The 19464-nt window shown below is 36.6% G+C and overlaps 1 protein-coding gene across 14 annotated transcripts in view; it reads right to left on the bottom strand.

Moving 5' to 3' along the window:
* The window catches only part of PMS1 (PMS1 homolog 1, mismatch repair system component), an 87382-nt gene that overhangs the window by 21273 nt on the left and 46645 nt on the right, over positions 1–19464 (bottom strand). For 13 of the 14 annotated variants that reach the window (XM_044381336.3, XM_048214221.2, XM_026492336.4 and 10 more), the window contains 3 exons: positions 8994–9110; positions 751–873; positions 63–206 (listed from right to left, as the gene is read on the bottom strand). In XM_044381336.3, coding sequence (XP_044237271.1) covers positions 63–206; positions 751–873; positions 8994–9110 — 384 coding nt within the window. Of the gene's footprint in view, positions 1–62; positions 207–750; positions 874–8993; positions 9111–19464 lie in introns of those variants that run through there. The other variant, XR_008956002.1, reaches the window with a different exon arrangement.

Here is a 19464-nt window from a genome sequence, read left to right as displayed (position 1 = left end):
TCCCATGTGAAAATGCATAAGTTTGTAAGTAACATTAATTAAAAAAATTATCCAAAATTTACCTTATTCTGTAATAATACTTGACTTTTATCTGGTGTTAAATTTACGTCCACATCAGCTGTAGGAACATCAATTTTCAGGAAAAAAATGGGATACAAACGAGTAGATTCCTTTAGGCACTTCAGAGTGTAATAATGTCGGATTAGCTAGAAACATGTAATAAAGAAAAGATAAAAATACCATGTAAAGATAGTACTGCCATCCTTAAATATAACCAAAAAGTATAGTCAGCTGAGAAACTGAGTGGATGTAACTGCTTATGAGGAAAAGCAGTGTCTAAATGGTAATACTCATTTAGAGGCCTTGAATTTACAGGAAGCACAAGCATTCATTAAGAAGTACAACCTTCCAGTGCAGCTGGCTTCACGGTTAAAAGATCATAGTGTCATGGATGTTTACAAAGTCCAGGGTTCAAATCCGAACTCTGTTGCTTCCTGGCTACAATGGGCTTCTTTGTCACTAACTTCTTAGTCACTAACATTTCAGTTTCTTCACTATAAATAGGGATAATAATTCATCACAGAATTGTTGCGCAAGACACCTAGCACAATGCTTATTAAATATTATGGTATCTGCTTATCTCCTTCTCCTTATTTTAGAGCAAATCCTTAGAAGCAGTCCTTACAACAGTTGACAAATGACATTCTGATCCAAGTAGTACTTTTTTTTTTTTTTTCTAAAATAGATTACCTTTAATATGTCTTTTTGATGTATTGGTCTACTGTTTATAAAGATAAAACTCCTTTCTGGGGTTGAAAGACTTGTTAAAGAGTGGTCTGCATCGCGCTTTGGAAGAAATCCACTTAGATAAATCTGCAATTATAACAGTTACAGAATTAGTATACACTGTCGACAATGAATGTGGTTCCAGGGGTCTGGCTACATACAGTACAAAAGGTATAAAAAAACAAAATGGATTTTCATCTTACGGTCTCAAGAGTCCTATACTTGCTGATAATCACGTCCTGAACATTAACATTAAATAAAATATGGAAGCATATTACACTGGTGTTCTTGGCTTCTACCTCTTTCTGAAACTCTTTTTAAGGAAAATGGCAATCATAAAAGCTTCATGAATGTGCATAATGTCTTACTGTCATATGACATACAGCATAAATACTGCTGTCGGTTCAACCCTATCTTCTTTCTTAAAATTTCTTTTTTTTTGGATAGAAGAATGGTTTATTTTTTTAATAATTTTTTTTTATTATATTATGTTAGTCACCATACAGTACACCCTTAGTTTTTGACGTAAAGTTCCATGATTCATTACTTCCGTATAACACGCAGCGCACCACGCAATATGTGCCCTCCTTAATACCCATCACCAGCCTACCATTAAAAATTCTTCATATTGTGACTTTCTTTTAGATGTTTGTCCTTTTCTTTTTAGCCATTTCTTCCTGTAAAGAAGTGGCTGTTTCGATCTTGTGGAGTCAATCTGACTGGGTTTTCATTTCTCAATTAAAAGTCCCTTTTACTCTGACACCGACTGCAGTACTTTATTTTCATTTTTGTTTAGAGAACTTTTCTACAATCAAACCAATTATTTTTATGCTCTTTCTCTAGTTTACAAATGCATGAAAAGGAGGGAGAAAATGATGAAGGATCCTAGAAAAAACAACAGAGAGAAGAGAGAGATTGAGGAGACAGAAGCCAAAAAAAAAAAATGTTCCTACTTTTTATCTCGAAAGATAATACAGAGATTTGTTAAGAATACAGGACAGAGCCAGACTAACATGATTTAAATCCTAGAACCACTACTAACTATGTGATCTTGGTCAAGTTATTTAAAATATAAGCCTGTACTCTCTTATCTGAAACCGCTAGAAACAGATATATTTATATTAACCTGTTAAGAAACACTAATAGTAAAATTTCAGCTTAGGTTCAGGAAAGTGAGAGTGTCAGTGGAGATGTTATTTTTAGGTAAGAAGAAACCATGAGGCTCTTTAACAACACATAGGGTAGTCTGCCATCTATGTCTACAGCTATCCCTACCCTTGGAAATAAGTGATTAAGGAGATGCATTACCAATTTTAGAACACTAAGTGCATTATTGTCGCAGTGCCAAACTGAGCCAATTTAAAAAATAAATTAATAAAGCTGGATAATCCATTACAAAATACTACTTAATTAACTGTAAAACTTAACAGCATTTATAAATGGTTGTATAATTTACCAGGTAACATGAGACCCTTCTTAAAGCACCTGCTGAGCATCAGGAAGCACCTGTTTAGTCTCTGAAAGACTTACTAGGTGTGTGAATTATAAACAAAACTGCCCCAAATAGGTAGAAATGAAAAATAAAATGAGGAAAAACTGGTATTATTGCTTGTGTTTTCCTTTTACACCATCTTAGCTGTCCACTGAATAATTATTATCATTTCCAAAAAGATGGCTTAGGATAACTGTAAGAACAAAGTATATTTAAGTTATATGGAAAAGTAAAATCAAAGAGCAAAGTCTAATAAAATGCTCTAAAAATGAAAATCAAGAGTAGTTTATGGAAAAAGAGTATCTGTTAGAGACCGAATCAGTGCAAAAAAAAAAAAGGAGAGACAGAAAGAGAAAGACTGAATCAGTGCAACCAAATAAAAAATTCAACCATACAAGATTCTGTACCTAAGTATTCCTCAAACCTAGAAAGCAAAACAAAAATGAAAGGCAAGAATATAAACAAATACTTCTCCCCTGATTGCTCTACAACTATGGACCTCTCCCTCCTTCCCTTCATCTCCAACCCCCTATAATCTGGTTTCTATTACCTCCAATAACCAACTACAATGCACACTCAGCCCTTCTCTTATTTGATTCTCTGCAGACCCTAACATCGATGACAACTCTCTCATTTGGGAAGCATCACCCTCTTTCAGCCTACTCTTTTGGTCTTTCTGCTTCCTCCCTGATACTTCCTCTTTAGTCTGGTTTGCTGATTTTTCTCCCTTTGCTTACCACCTATAAATGATGATGGTTCCCCTGAGTTCCATCATCAGAGCCTTTATTCTTGGTCTCTACTCTCTGAGTAATTTCATTCACATCTATACACATACACCAGTGATACTAAGATACAGATGTATAGCCTCTATTTCTTTCACCCCCAAATGCTTACTATTTTTAACTAGCTGTCACAAAAATCTCAATCTCATCACATTCAAACTTGATAAAATATTTCACCCAATGGCTCCTCCTGTATTCCTTTAGCATAATGAGACCTGCCACCTACCCAATCTGTCAAATCCATCTCCTCTCCTCTCCTCTGATTCTGCTGAAGTAACCCTGACTAGTCTCCTAACAGTACTTTCCTCTTTCAGTAAACCTCAAGAACACCAGGAGTTATGTTTCTAAAGTAATGATTTAAGTACTTCTGCTAAGGACAGTGGGATAAGTTCATGAGAAACTCCCTTCTCCCCAATCCCAACTGCAAATACGTAACAGTGATAGGTAAAATCAATCTTTACAAAAATCTCAAAAGACTGAATCATTTAAAAGTAAGACAACCTAAAGATGTTACGGATGCAAAACATAAGGGAGAGTGATGGCTGAAATCAAAAGCCCTATGTGTTGCTGGATCACAAACCAGCTGTGTCAGAAAAAAAAATGTTTTTGTAACTATGTGTGGTGATGAATGTAACTAGACTTATTGTGGTGATCATTTTGCAATATATACACATAACAAATCATTTTGTTGTACACCTGAAACTAATATAATGCTATACATCAACTATATGTCAATTAAAAGAAGAAACCATCTGTGTCAGTTGGAAATTAGATTCTGATGTGGAAATAGAGACAGAAAACACATATAAGGCAAGAGATTAAAATCAGTCTTTCCATGTGAACTGGGCTGCTGAGACAGCCCTCTTCCTCCCCCTCAAAAATGCTTAAAAATATTGTGACCACTGCTTATGAAGCTGCTTGCAAGGGTCACAAGAAAGAACGTGGATAACTCTAAAACCAAAAATAAAGCTAAGCCAAGTCAGTGAGGAAAAGGGGTCTATAAAATCTTGGCAGGATGAAAAGCATGAACTACTAATATTAGCACCTGGTTTTGAACTGGGAGCGGGGCGGGGGGTGGCATCTGCCAAACCACGAGGAGGAAGGTGGAGTAGGTAAAACAAAATAACAAAAACAATGAATCTGCATGCACGATGACTGTGCAAATTAAAATTTCAAAACATAAAAAATAGAGAATGAGAGAATATTCTCCAAAGGAAAGTAGAAATGACAGAGCAATAGGAAAAGAACTTTGAAATTAATACATGTACCATGCTTTCAAAGGAGTAAAGAACAGTTACATCCATTATTTAAAAAAAAACAGATGATTAAAAAAATCAAGACTCGTAGCTATAAACAAGTTTAGAAGAGAATAGGAAAATGAATAAATCTGAATCCTGGAAATATGCAGTTTGGGGAATAAAAATCAGGCAGCATCGAGGAATTTACCCAGAACTTGGCATAGAAAAATGTAGAGATAAAAATATCAAGAGAAGATAGATGTCAAAAAACAAAATATAAAACAAACACGAAACAAAATAAAATTTGAGGAGCTCCCTTAAGTTAATAAAGCCACATTGGGAAACTCCTAATAAATGCCATCACAGCAGTGGTTCAGCTGGGATCACCATCCATAATTAAGAGATTCTCCAACATGAAGTGGCTATAGTAAAGAAAGGGACCCTCAACATTATGGGAAGAGATACATAAAGATTCTCTATATCAAGGTTCCCAATGACGAATGCACTTGCCATCCCAGTACAGTGAAGGGGTCTTGGTGGCCAAGTTTCACAACTTGAAGGTATGTAATGGGGATAGAAGTGAGGTGAGACAGGTCAACAATTAGCAGTTGGCAAACAACTTAAGATTGCTTTTGGCCAGGAATGAGAAGGGGTCAAAGAAACTCTGATATAGGATAACCCTCCTTAAAAGCCCAGAAAGCATGGATATTGGAGTGGTGATAGGGAGCCACTGGCAACATAAGTACGACACCCATTTATATACACAGTACATAAACAGAAGAGGGCTTTGGTTAGATGATCACACTTACTAGAGACACACTCAAAAGTTTATCATTCTGACAACCCATGGAACTGGAACTACTCAGCAACACATGCTTTCCAAATTCCTCCATTCCTCTGTGTAAAGATAACCACATTAAGGTATGGCAAAAGTTTTGATATCTATGATAGATATCATAGGCTGGTAAGCAGTCCTCACACAATTCTATCTCAAGAGAAAATTTAAAAATCAAAGGACAAGCTAGATCTGGCAACACATCTCAATATAGATCACACACAAAAAATTCCCCATGGGAAAATGACTAACGGGACAGTTCCAATCACACATGAAATCATAACTGACCAAGGTCTAAATCAGTGTTTTTCATACTTCAATGTGCAGATGGGGGGCCTTGTTAAAATGTAGATCCTGATTCCCTATGTCTGGGATGAGGCCTGAGATCCTTCATTTCTAATAAGCATACAGGTAATGCCAATGTTGCTGATCTTCAGACCAAACTATGACAGCTAAAATACCTAGAGCACAATACCAAAGATATCAAGTCTGGATCTCCTGTCATAAGCTTCCTGGGTTACCAGTGTAGGCAACAAAGTACCATGAAACCAAAAGGTAACTGGGGGAACTTACTGTCCTGAGACAGTACCTTTATTATCCCAAGCCAGTCACCATAACCAGTCTGAGGTGGCACTAGGGTATACTGAAACTACTGAACAACTATTAAGGGAGTTCTGAAAATCAGGACTATATCAGATCATGGGCATGCTCCAGGCACTATAGCTGGCCACTAAGGCTGGCCTGAATTGTTTCTCAGGCAGAGAGAACATCAACTAACCACAAGCTCCATCCAAGACTAATAAAATGATCATAATTAAAAACTCAATACTGCAAGGGGAACAGAGGAACCAGTAGCAGAAAAGAGATTTCAACAAATGAAAAAAGAAGGGAAGAACAGAGAAACCAACTGTTTAGCAGAACAGAGAGCTTTCAGGCTTAAAGTAAGCAGACAAGCAAAAACAAGCAGATTCTATTTTATAGACTCTTCTATAAAGAAACTGCATAAGGATACTCTCATGAACCAATTATAATTATCTCATTTTATGCTAGGAAGAAAAAAAGAAAAAGAGGAAGGAGGGGGGGGGAAGGAAAGCGATGAAATGAATTTCCTGAGAACTAGAGCAGTGAGTATGCGTGCACTGTGCTAAGCCCTTACCCCATGATAGCACTTGTGACTCCCCCAGACTCCGGGAACAGGACCAGGATCTTCATTAATTAATACTCAAATGAAGCCTGACACTCAATAAGCCCAGCCACAAACACTGAGTTCCCAATTAGACTTCCTATTCACAGAATAAGATGGCTTTCAGGAAAAAGACCTGAAAAGCAAAACGAAACTGACCTCCTAAAAAACAGAGATAATTTAAGGAACAAATAATTTAAAAATGGAAATAAAACTTAATATCTCTAGAGAGATTTAAGATTTTATATCCATAAAACAACAATATGAAGTTGTAAAAAAAGCAGTAAAATCTGAAAATGTTCTTGGAGGGGCGCCTGGGTGGCTTAGTTGGTTGGTTGAGCGTCTGAGACTCTTGACTTCGGCTCGGGTCATGATCTCAGGGTTGTGGGATCAAGCCCCCCCGTCAGGCTCCATGCTGGGCATAGATCCTGCTTGGGATTCTTTCTCTCTCTCTCCCTCTGCCCCTCCCCACCCTCCTTCTCTCTGTTGCTCTCTCTAAAAAAATAAAAAATTGAAAAAAATGCTCTTGGAAATTAAACATAAAACGTTCAAAAAAATCCCAAAGGGATAAAAGAGAGTCAGACATCTCCAAAAACTTACAGAAAAAGGAAAAGATACAAAACTTGAGAAAAACAGTAAGAGAAAAATATAGACGGTCCTAAATCAACAATAAGGAGTTTCATCAAAAGAGAAAAATGATCAAAGTTATGACAGATGGAAGGAAGTACATAACCCAGAGATGAAAAAGAAACAAATTTTCAGATTCAAAAGGTCTCACAACAAGTGTTCAGCAATAATAAGCAAACAAATAATAAAAGACATATCTAGAGACATTCTTGAAAAACTGAAGAATGGAGACCAAGGAAAGATGCTAAGAATGTTCAGAAAGAAAAATACTTATCAGCTAGAAAAAAAGAACTAGAATGCATTCATCTTCCCACCAGCAACAATGGATGGCCAAAGGTACTCAATATCTTCAAAATTCTGAAAAATTATTTTCAATCTAGAATTCTGGATCTACCAGACTAGAGAGAGAAAGTCAACAAGAGAAAGTGCAAATAAAGTCATTCTCATACATAAAAGTCTACCTCTCATGTCCCCTTTCTGGGGTAGTTAACTAAAGATGTATATGAGAAAAATGAGAAGGAATACTAAGAAAGAGGCATGGGATATATGAAATAATGAATAATGGAAAAACCAATACTACTAGTATTTCTATGAAAAAAAAATTCCAGGATGGGAGCTGTGCAGAATGCCTGACATGCAATCAGTCCAAATAAGAAACTAGGTTCTAAATCTAATGCTTTAAAAAAATGGAATAGAATGAATTACCAGCCATAGCTAGAATAAGTAAAAGAGCTGGATTTAATTGCTGACATGATAAAGAAAACTTCTTCACTTAAAAAAGGGGGAAAAACCCCCAAACCTTGGAAACCTCAGAAAAAGCAAAAACTTTGTAAGATAGTCCATATACAAAGCAAATTTTGAACAAGTGACAGGAGAACAAGAAAGGAGATTCCATTTAATTGGGACAATAGAAATATTCTCATTTGTATGGCATGGACACATAACATGGATTCTTAGGAAATGTAATCCCAGCATAATATTTGGCTTTTCACTGAAAACTATTTGTAGTCCATACAGTATATTCCATATAAGTTTTCAACTTTTAGAATCAATTTTCAAACAGAAGATGGAAGACTTAAAAATGGTTGCAAAAGAAAACAAATTATTAAGCTTGGTAATGCAAAAGTAGAGCTGTGGTGATTGAGGGAAGGAAGAGCAAGTAAAAGTAAGAGTGGGAGTGTTCATAATTCATAACCTCATCTAGCATTACAGGAACTCAAGAAGCACTGTCTGAAGCTGTGAGATCAAGAAAAGGAAGCTGGAGTACATACTTAGAATGGTAAAGGGAAAACAAAGGTAAGAGAGATCAACTCTTGGGGAGCCTGGGTGGCTCAGTCATTAGGAGTCTGCCTTTGGCTCAGGGTGTGATCCCAGAGTCCTGGGATCAAGCCCCACATTGGGCTCCTCTGCTGGGAGCCTGCTTCTTCCTCTCCCACTCCCCCTGCTTGTGTTCCCTCTCTTGCTGGCTGTCTCTCTCTCTGTCAAATAAATAAATAAAATCTTAAAAAAAAAAAAAAAAAAGAGAGAGCGAGAGCAACTCTTCTTTTTCTTTTTAACATTTTTTTTTTAAAAGACTTATTTGAGAGAGAGCGAGTGAGCGAGCTTGGGGGGAGGAGCACAGGGAGAGGGAGGGAATCTCAAGCAGACTACCCGCTAAGTGTGGAGCCCAATGTGGGGCTCAATCTCACCACCCTAGATCATGACCTGAGCTAAACTCAAGAGTCAGACGCTTAACCAACTGAGCCCCCAGGTGCCCCAACTCTTCTTTCATAGCAAAAAGTAAATAGATAAGATCCTTTATTAAAAATCACTATAAAAAAAATAATGTAACCACAATGTTTAAAAAAAAAAACAAATCGAAAAACAGGAAGTAGGGTTGGGGAGAGAGGGTTAATATAAGCTGTAAATGTATTCTCTTTTTTTTACCCTATACATATATCTAATTAAAATGTTATAAGAAAAGCTTCTTGCCACCCCAGACCTCAAAAGAAAAATAATTTGACAGTTTCACTGGTAAACCAGAATTATTGAAGAATATTTTGCTATATACCTGAGATTCTTCAGAGTGGTATTGAAAGGACTCCATGTTGCCCATAACGGCAGTCCCCAGAACAGACATCAGAGCCATCTTATGATCAGATACTCTAGTTTTCTGCCAAATAACTGCCTAGGGACAAAAAGACACAGACAGCTTTTAACACAATTTAGATTTACTAAACTCAAATACTTACCCCATTTATTTCTGTATTTGGCATTCATCCCCAGCCTACAATTTCAGTGTCATTTAGAAGAGATGCATGGGCTATAAAGTCAGATAGAACTCTGGTTCTGAATTGTAGTAACTGTATATGTTATGGTATAAAATCTATTTAACTTCCCCTAACCTCAGTTTTCTCCTCTCTACAAGGTGACTAAGAATATTTATCTCCCAGGGTTGATAAAAGATGAAAATATACAATGAAGGCAAACCAATAGGCTGGTGCCTAATCCTCAACTTTAATTACAGTATATACTTCAGAGTATATTTAAATTAAATTGTTACTCCCAGTAAGGTATAACTGTTTTATTGAGTATGGACCACGAAGCTACAAGATTTCTGTGAACAGTCAAACCGATATAAAAATTTGGGATAAGGCATGCTCTTTAAAATTATTTTTGCAATTACCTTATACATACAGACCACTTAAAAAAGCTAACTGAACCTCATAGACATAAAAGCTGAATGATGAGCTTGGATTTTTTTCACCAGAAATGTATAGTAGGGTAGTTTAAGAGAATCATGGTCCAGAGAGACTGGACCAAAGTTTGTGAAGTGCACCATCAGGTATAACATATTGCAATTTGTTCAGCTAACAAGATCCAATTATACTTCAATGTCTTGAGAAACCATCAATACAGACATAATTTGTTCATTCAACAAATATTCACCTGGCACCTCCTAAATCCTGAGAAAAATGTGTAAAGGACCTAGGAGAAAACATCAACATTCAATGGACTTGCAGAGGAAGAAGAGATTGAAAAGGAGCAATGGCCACAGAGGCAGGTAGAGCTACAGGACAGTATGGTACAAAGACCAAGGAAATTTTTTAATGACGTAGTCATACAAGACCAATGTCAAGAGACCAAGGTATGAACAGAGATGTGGCGACAGGATTTAGCAATCAGAAGGGTGTGAGCAGTTCTAGGGAAGGAGAGTAAACAAAGCCAAATTTCAATGACTGAATAATGATTATAGGGAGAACATAAAAAAAGTGAACCTAGACAGCATTTCAGAAAGCTTCACTGAAAAGTGAAAGCAGATAGAGCAATAACTAGAGGCAGGTGTGGATCAAGGGTGGGTCTTAATATGACACATGTAAATTGGAAGCAGTGAAGGAAGAATGGGTATATAAACAAGTAGGTTTGTAGATTCAATGGCTAGAGATTAAGAAAGTTCCTTTATATTTTTTCCTTATAATGTAGAAAAGTTATATTTGCTGTGAGTGACAAGACAGTGATTTAAATATCTGATTGTAGAGAAGGTGAGGGTGAGAGAGAGAGAGAGAGAGAGAGAGAGTCTGACGGGATCAGACTAGACCAAAGGATTCTGGCCAAATGAGCTCCTTAAATATGACCAGGAACCTATATAGGTAGTTTGAAGTACTAAGAATATTCTGTATAATAACATGAAAGGTGAAGTAAATGGATTCATGTTGTCCTCTGGCATGTTGGGGGACAGCAGTGACAGGAAGTGCCCTTCTGGACATGACAATTAGCACTGACTCCGCATGTTGATGTGTATATCTGTAAACCACTCTGTTTTTAGAATGGTTTTTAAATGGTTTTAAATGGTTTTTAAAAACAAACCTGCTTGGGAAAATAGAGGTAGTATAACAACTATTCAGTAAGACAAATTACCTGATATTTAGTGTTAACAGGAAAACCTTTTACCTATTCCCAGGGTTTTATTAATACTAATCAAATAGGAGTTATGATTTATGAAGAACTTACTTGGCACTACTATTCTAGAAACCACTGTTAATTTTCACAACTGTTTCACTTGGGTATTATTATCTCATTATGCAGAGGAGGAAACTGAAGCTCAGACTGATTGATTTACCCAAAAAACTTAGAGAGTAGGTCATGGAACCATATTTATACCCATCTTTTTGGCTCCAAACTCACTGTTTTTACTCTGCTAACATCTCTCCCCTCTCAAGTCAAAGACAGTAATAAGTTAGAGCCAATACCAGACCCTAACTGGGAATTCTCAAAGACAAATCCATTTTCATGTATGATTACGCTCAATGGCCATGTGATATACTCTCTACTCTTCAATTAACTTGAGGGTATTAATGCATTCTCAAACCAAAATTATTTTTAATCTATTCATTTAAAGATAAATAAATAATTGGGGTCCTCAAATCAAAGAAACCACACCAGAATAATAGAAGTCCAAAAAGATCGGGAGCTACTATCCTAGCATCCTAAAATCAGAATATTTTTGAGTGCAGTTGTCACTACCAACTTTAATCTTATTATACAGATCCCTATACCTAAGGGTTTCTAAATTTCTAATAATTTTCATTCATTAATATTCATATAAGTACAGATGTGCAGTAATTAGGCCCAAAATGCACAGCAAAATGACAGAATTAGGAAAACAATGTAGGTATTGTTCCATCTTAAATTTCACCTTTCCACTATTATGCATTGCCTTGAAAGTGATCTGAATGAGAAAAAATAAACTACATGAAGAAATCAAAGCATAAAAATAAATTGCAAACAATTAAAAAACTGAGATATAGGTTCAATGTGTATATTTCTTCTTTTTTAAAAAATATTTATTTGTTTATTTGAGAGAGACACAGAGAATGAGCAGGGAGAATCCAAGCAGACTCCACGCTGAGCATGGAGCCCAACATGGGACTCCATCTCATGACCCTGAGATCACAACCTGAGCCAAAACCAAGAGTTGAATGCTTAATCGACTGTGCCACCCAGGTGCCCTTCAATATGCATATTCCTAAACAAAAAATTATTTCTTGGTAACTACGTTTATACTTAAAGGGCAATACACTAGACTACTTAAAATTAGAACTGCTCCAGGAAAGAGGATGTAGAGTCACAAATATATTTTTAATCTTTAATTTTATCACATATAATATATAAATACTTTGGCTAAATTAAATATTTTGGAGGAACTCATTTTGAATTTTTTTAAAAGATTATTTATTTTTAGAGAGAGAGAGCGTGAGCACAGGAGGAGGGGCAGAAAGAATGGGAGAGAGATTCTCAAGCTGACTCTGCGATGAGGCCAGGGCTGGACGAGGCCAGGGCTGGATGTGGCGCTTAATCCCATGACCCTGAGATCACAACCTGAGCTGAACGCAAGAGTTGGAGGCTTAACTGACTGCACAACCCAGGTGACCCATTCATTTTTAACTTATTCAGCAAAATATTTACTGAGCATCTACTTCATACCAGATTCCATGCTAAAAGCTGGGAAATCAAAGATAAAAGGATAAGGAACTGGCTCTCAAGGAGCTAAAAATATAAAAGGAAAACAAGATATTAAAATACTTATAATGCATTATAAAAACTGCTATTACAAAACACAGCAGAGGCACTGTAGTAGAAACCTAAGTCTACCTCACAGAGCGACTGCATGTGCAGTGAGACCTGAAAGGAGTCTGCCACCCATGACTCGTGGGATTGGCACTGCTGACAGATAGAAGGGCACATGCAAAGGCATGGAAGCACAGAGAATATGGGTTGCTGGAGATGAAGGTGGAGAGACAGGAGCCAAGATCATGAATGACCAATCATACCATGCAAAGAAGTTTACAGTTCATCTGCATCATGCAATGCAGAGTCACTGCAGAAAGAAATCTAATTGGGAAAATGCTTGATCAGATATGGATGTTAGAAAGAGATCTCTGGACTTTAAGGACATTATGCTAAGTGAGAGAAGTCAGAGAAAAACAAATACTGTATGATATCATTCATATGTGGAATCTAAAAACAAACATGTAGAAACTAGAGAATAAAATAACTACTAGGGAATAGGAGGTGCAGAGATAGACAGATGTTGTTTAAAGGTACAAACCTGCAACAAGTAGTAAATAAGTCCTAGAGAGCTAATGCACAATATAGCAAATATTAACAACAGTATTGTATAATAATCATCAAACTTGCTAAGACACTAGAACCTAATTATCCCAACCACTAAAAAGAAATGATAATTATGTAATATGACAGAGATGCTAATAATTGCTACATATTACAATATATAAATGTATCAAATTAACATGCCATATACCTTAAATCTACATAATGTCGTATGTCAACTGTATTTCTATAAAAAAGATCTTTTATAAGAATGAATTAATGATGGGGCACCTGGGTGCCTCAGTTGTTAAGCGTCTGCCTTCGGCTCAGGGCGTGATCCCAGCATTATGGGATCGAGCCCCACATCAGGCTCCTCTGCTGGGAGCCTGCTTCTTCCTCTCCTACTCCCCCTGATTGTGTTCCCTCTTTCTCTGACTGTCTCTCTCTGTTAAATAAATAAATTTAAAAAAAATCTTAAAAAAAAAAGAATGATTTAATGAGAACTGAAACTAAAGCAATACGGATTTTTAAAAATGTGACTGAATTAATCCAGCTCAGAGATTCTCGCTTTTACTAAGGACATGCAAAATGGATGAAGTTCACATTCCAAAATATTTCCAACAGGCACTGAGGATTGTGTATAATTCCTGGCACACTAGCTATAATGCTACCACTACTTCTTCCACTTATAAAAAAAACAAAGTGGAACGTATTGCATGGTGTACTGGGTGTTATACGCAAGTAATGAATCATGGAACTTTACATCAAAAACTAGGGGTGTACTGTATGGTGACTAACATAATAAAAAATATTATTTAAAAAAACAAAACAAAACAAAGTGGAATGCAAGTCAATGAAAGTGACAATTACAGGATTATTCCTCTAATTTTTTTTAAGGTAAAATATTTGGATACGTTGGTACTTCATTAGTATTAAAACTGTGGCTGAGGGGTGCCTGGGTGGCATAGTCGGTTAGGTGTCTGACTCTTAGTTTCGGCTCAGGTCATGATCCCAGGGTCATGAGAATGAGCCCCACGTTGGTTTCTGTGCTCAGCATGGAGTCTGCTTAAGACTCTCTCTCCCTTTGCCCCTCCCCCCCATCAAATAAATAAATAAATAAATCTAAAAAAAAAATACCATGGCTGAGATTCACTGGACAGAACCAAGCATACTGCTAAGAGGGAAAGAGAGCACAGTAATAATCTAAAGGATATGAAACAGACTTGATGTGACTTGGTGACTGCATGTGGAGAGAAAAAGAAGAATCAGGAATGTTACCAAGTTCCTGTTATCAAGAACAGTATCAGGTACCCAACAGGACCCAATAAACAATTTGTTGAAGGAGTGAACATTTGTAGAATACAGTTTTCTAGAGAAAAGTAACCCCAGTAGAGTTGAAACTACCTCTTTATTTTTAAAAATTAAGACTGCTGGTTGTCACACCACCACATGGGTTAGAAATTATAGTCTTTGTCTACTCCTTTACTTAAGGAAATCCAAAGTAGCCTTTGTTTTTCTTTCATTTTTTAAATATTATAGTCTTACTGAGATATAATTCATAAACCATACAATTCGCCCATTTTAAGTATACAAGTCAATGATTTTTAGTATATTCACAGGGTTATGCAACCATCACAACTAATTATAGAACAATTTTATCATTCCAAAGAGAAACCCCGTGCCCATTAGCAATCACTCTCCATTCCCTGCCACCTTCACCCAAGGCAATCACTAATTTACTTTCTATCTCTATAAATTTGCCTACTTTAGGTTTCTCGTGTAGGTGGAATTATACAATACATAGTCTTTTGTGAGTGGCTTCTTTTACCTAATGTAACATTTTCAAGGCTTATCCATGTTGTATCAGTACCTCATTCCTTTTTAATGGCTAAGGAACATTCCACCCTGTGGATGGATATACTTTTGAATTATCCTTTCATTGGATGATGTATGTTTGGGTTATTTCCACTTTTTGGCTATTATGAATGATGCTGCTATGAACATTCATATATTAGTTTTTGTGTGAAATATGTTTCCATTTCTCTTGGGTATATTCCTAGAAGTAAAATTGCTGGGTAATATGGTAACTCTTTCTTTTTTGAGGTACTGCCAGACTGTAATCTTTGCATTTCCTATGTGTGTGTTTGCGTGTGTGTGTGTGTGTGTGTGTGTGTGTGTGAAAAGACAAAGAAGTGCTGGCTTCTGATATTACAGATGTTATTTTTTTAAAAAGATTTTATGTATTTATTTGAGGGAGAGAGAGAGCAAGCACAGTAAGTGGCAGGCAGAGGGAGAGGGAGAAGCAGGCTTCCCGATGAGCAGGGAGCCCAACGTGGGGCTCGATCCCAGAACCCTGGGATCATGACCTGAGCCGAAGGCAGATGCTTAACGACTGAGCTACCCAGGTGCTCCTACAGCTGTTATTTTAAGCCAGCTAGTAGGTGGTGTTTTAAGGAACAACATTCAAAATACAGAAAGTACGTAAGGTTCTGAATAATCTGCTGTATGGGAATGAAGTGCCCCTGTTCATACTTACCATATCACAGGTTACTTTAAACAAGGAACAGATGAGGAATAACAATTTATTCATGAAAAGTTTATTTCTTTAAGGCTACGCTACATCTCTGATACATACATGTAAAATATATATAAAGTAGTCACAAAAACATTTCAAGAAAACTAATGTTTTAAAATTTCAAAATTTCTTGCACTGATACAGATAGAAAGCCTGTGATAGTTCTAATGTAAACAACATATTATTTTAGTTTGTACTGAAGTGTTGCCTCAGGTGATGCCTAAAGATACAAATCTTAGCTGCTGATTAATGCAAAGATGTTATTTCACTGCCTGACCTGCTGAGTAGCTACTGCACAGACTTGTAAAAAGGTCACTTGAAGCAATGGGTTCTAAAAAAGCTGTCAAACATAATAATCATTAAATGTGGAATTTTGTTTTTAAGTAAATACGGCTAGTAGTTCTAGAACATTACTTCACAGTAGCCAATTACTGCATCAGATCAAGGGGCTAATTTAGGAGTATTTTCTAAATTAGCTACAGTTGGGACAGCAATAAATGATTACACAGGTCTGCCAATAAGTTAAATCTTCGCTATTGCTCAGGCAATTAAAATTTTTAAAACAGCACCCATTATTAATGGATTAAAATTTTTAAAAATGTGGTAATTAAAAATTGAGGATCTTTATTTTTTAAAAAACTGAAAATTTTTAAATACTGTATATACAGTACTTACTACAGCAAATAATTTTTAGTTTGCTTTTTCTACCACTTCATCAATTCTATATTATTTTCTAAAACAGAGATTTTCTTTTCACTTCTTGAGGTTTTGCATATATTTTGCCCTGAGGCAGAAAGCTTAACATGCTAAAAATACATGCACATACCCCCATATGTTTTCCATCTAGGTCACACAAAGTTGGAGCATCTGGATGTGCCAAGTAAGAATCTGACTCTAGTCAGTATGATGACAGTGCAAAAACACCTCAATAAAAAATATATTATTACATGCACACCAGTAATTGATTGACATTAACCAAATATATCTTGCCACTCTTCCTACTTCATTGACATATACTATTTGAAGGAAATGATTAGATGAGAATACTTAGTATTAAATTAGTAAACCTCAATTGTGAAGGCAATTTTTTTTTTTAAAGATTTTATTTATTCGACAGAGACAGAGACAGCCAGCGAGAGAGGGAGCACAAGCAGGGGGAGTGGGAGAGGAAGAAGCATAGCATCCTCATAGCGGAGGAGCCTGATGTGGGGCTCGATCCCAGAACGCCAGGATCACGCCCTGAGCCGAAGGCAGACGCTTAACCGCTGTGCCACCCAGGCGCCCCATGAAGGCAATTTTTGATAGCAGGAAAGAGGAGGTTGCATACAGATGATATACAATTAGCTAAAAAGTGCAGTGCTCCTAAGGCTGCCTGAACAAAGGTGACTCCCTCTAGAACATGTAATAAATATATATATATATATATATATATATATATATATATATATATATATATATATATATATATATTGGCCTGGAGTGCAATCAAACTTTTCATACAAATTATATGCACAGGTATACTAATAAGTTCATATCTGAATTTCTTTAAAAAAGCTTTAACTATTTCCGTTACAATATCATTACTATTATTAAAAGAATATCACATTCTATTAACATAAGCATTCATATGATTCTTGCTAAGCAGGCTCAGACTTTCAAAACAGATTCTATCTTGGTAAAATTTATTCAGCACAATTCTGAATTTAATATCTCTTATCCCTACTTTTACTCAAGCTTAAATATATATCTCTTAATTTTACATTCATTTTTTTGAAATAGAGTATATATAATTATTTTTCCTGAAGATTATAAAGAAATTAGTAATAATAACCTCACCTATGGAAGGGGAAACTTGTAAGAGCTATGTAGATAAGAGTCAAAAATGAGAGTAATTTTTTCACTCTACCTTTTCATACTTTTTGGTTTTTGAACCCTATAAAGATACGACTTATATAAAAATTTAAAAAACATAAAGAATCTTTACATAACTTTCAAAGGGAGATTGTCACTACTCTTTGTGGACTTTATTTATTTTTTTTAAAGATTTTATTTATTTGACACAGAGAGAGACAGCCAGCGAGAGAGGGAACACAAGCAGGGGGAGTGGGAGAGGAAGAAGCAGGCTCCCAGCAGAGGAGCCTGATGTGGGGCTCAATCCCAGAACGCCGGGATCACACCCTGAGCTGAAGGCAGACGCTTAACGACTGCGCCACCCAGGCGCCCCTCTTTGTGGACTTTAAAACAAGAGAGATTATTTCCAAGATTGGATTAATCTTGTCTTATCAGAAATGTTTTTCCTGACTGGACCCTCTCTCCATGCTCTGTGCAACTGCCTTGACTACTAAACCAGCTACTTGTATTACACAACCACTAAACATAATCTGGCCCACCTTCCAACTGCAATGAGAATTATCTTATTTTGTTAGTCTCCTAATGAAATGTTCATTAGACAACCTCCTTGCGGCTTCCTCAGTATAATCTGAAACCGGCCCCTGTAGATGGAAGGCAAGAAGAGACCAAAGAAAGAGGCCAACCACTCCAGATTGGTAGGTGGTGGTTTTAATAAGCAAGGGAACTTATGAGGCTGGTCTTCGGTGGCCCCAAGATAAGTAGGTCTCTGCACCCACCATCCCGAATTTTAAACGTCTATTTAAGGCCTTAACAGGGTTGTCTCGCACAATGTCTAGATGGTCCCAACATTTTACTCTCTCAAGGCTATGTCCTTAGAACAGCTCCCACTGTGGGAATGGTAGGCAGAGCAGGCACTGGGGGAGAGGGGAGGAATGGGAAGGGCGCACAGAGGAGCTATGGATTGCCCAAGGTCCTGCTCAAGGGTCAACCGGTGGTCATATCCTCTTGATTACCTCCTCCAACATGAAACTACTCATTTTATTTCCTTTGGCCACATGGCAAGAAATCTACACTCCCATATAAGGTATACAAGGTCCTTCAGAATCTAGACCCAAGCACCTTTCCAGCCTCATTTCCTATTTTCCTATACCAGCTTTCTCTGACCTCTGAGGACTTTTTGGCTTTGCATGTGCTTTTCAATGCCTCTGCTCAACTAGTCTTTCTCAAAAACCAGTTCTAAAGCTACCTCCTCTGAAAATACTTTTTGAACCCGAGAAGCACTTAATAACTGCCTCCAGATTACCCATATTTCTCAATACTGTTTATAGAAAACCCTTCAGATCAGCCTTTCTGATAAGCTCTTTCATCTTGGAACTCTGAGGCAATCATTACTTCCACCCATATTTAACTTAACAGGAAAGGTTAGGTGCAAATCAAGCTGCTACTGCTTTATAACAATATCTCATTTCAGCTTTTCCTCTTTATTCTCACTGAATAGAACACCTTACCTATTAATTTCGTTTCTCATGAGATATTTATTTTCCAAACTTGCTCGTACTTCTAAATGAAGCTACCTCAGCCATCTCTTCTGAAATGCAACTCCATCCTCCACATGGTTCTCTAGTTGTTTTCTTTTCAGATCAAGACCAATAACGGATAGGAAATCCAGACAGAAGATCAATAAGGAAATAGAGGATTGAACAACACTACCGACCAAACAGACCTAACAGACATATACAGAACAATCCATCCAATAGCAGGAGAACACATATTCTTCTCAAAATCACACAGATCTTTCTCCAGGATAGAACAAGTGTTAAGACAAAACAAGTCTTAGCAAACTTAAGCAGACTGAAACATACCAAGGAATTTTTTCTGACCACAATGGAATGAAACTAGAAATCAATAGGAAGAAAAGTGGAAAATTCACAGTATATAGAAATTAAATAACACACTCTTGAACAACCACTCAATCAAAGAAACAAAAAAAATATTAGAAAATACC

Source organism: Ursus arctos, unplaced genomic scaffold (assembly GCF_023065955.2).
Source record: "Ursus arctos isolate Adak ecotype North America unplaced genomic scaffold, UrsArc2.0 scaffold_1, whole genome shotgun sequence".
Classification (NCBI taxonomy): domain Eukaryota; kingdom Metazoa; phylum Chordata; class Mammalia; order Carnivora; family Ursidae; genus Ursus; species Ursus arctos.
The sequence above is the reverse complement of the archived record's forward strand: the minus strand, read 5'-3'. Positions and strand labels throughout refer to the sequence as shown.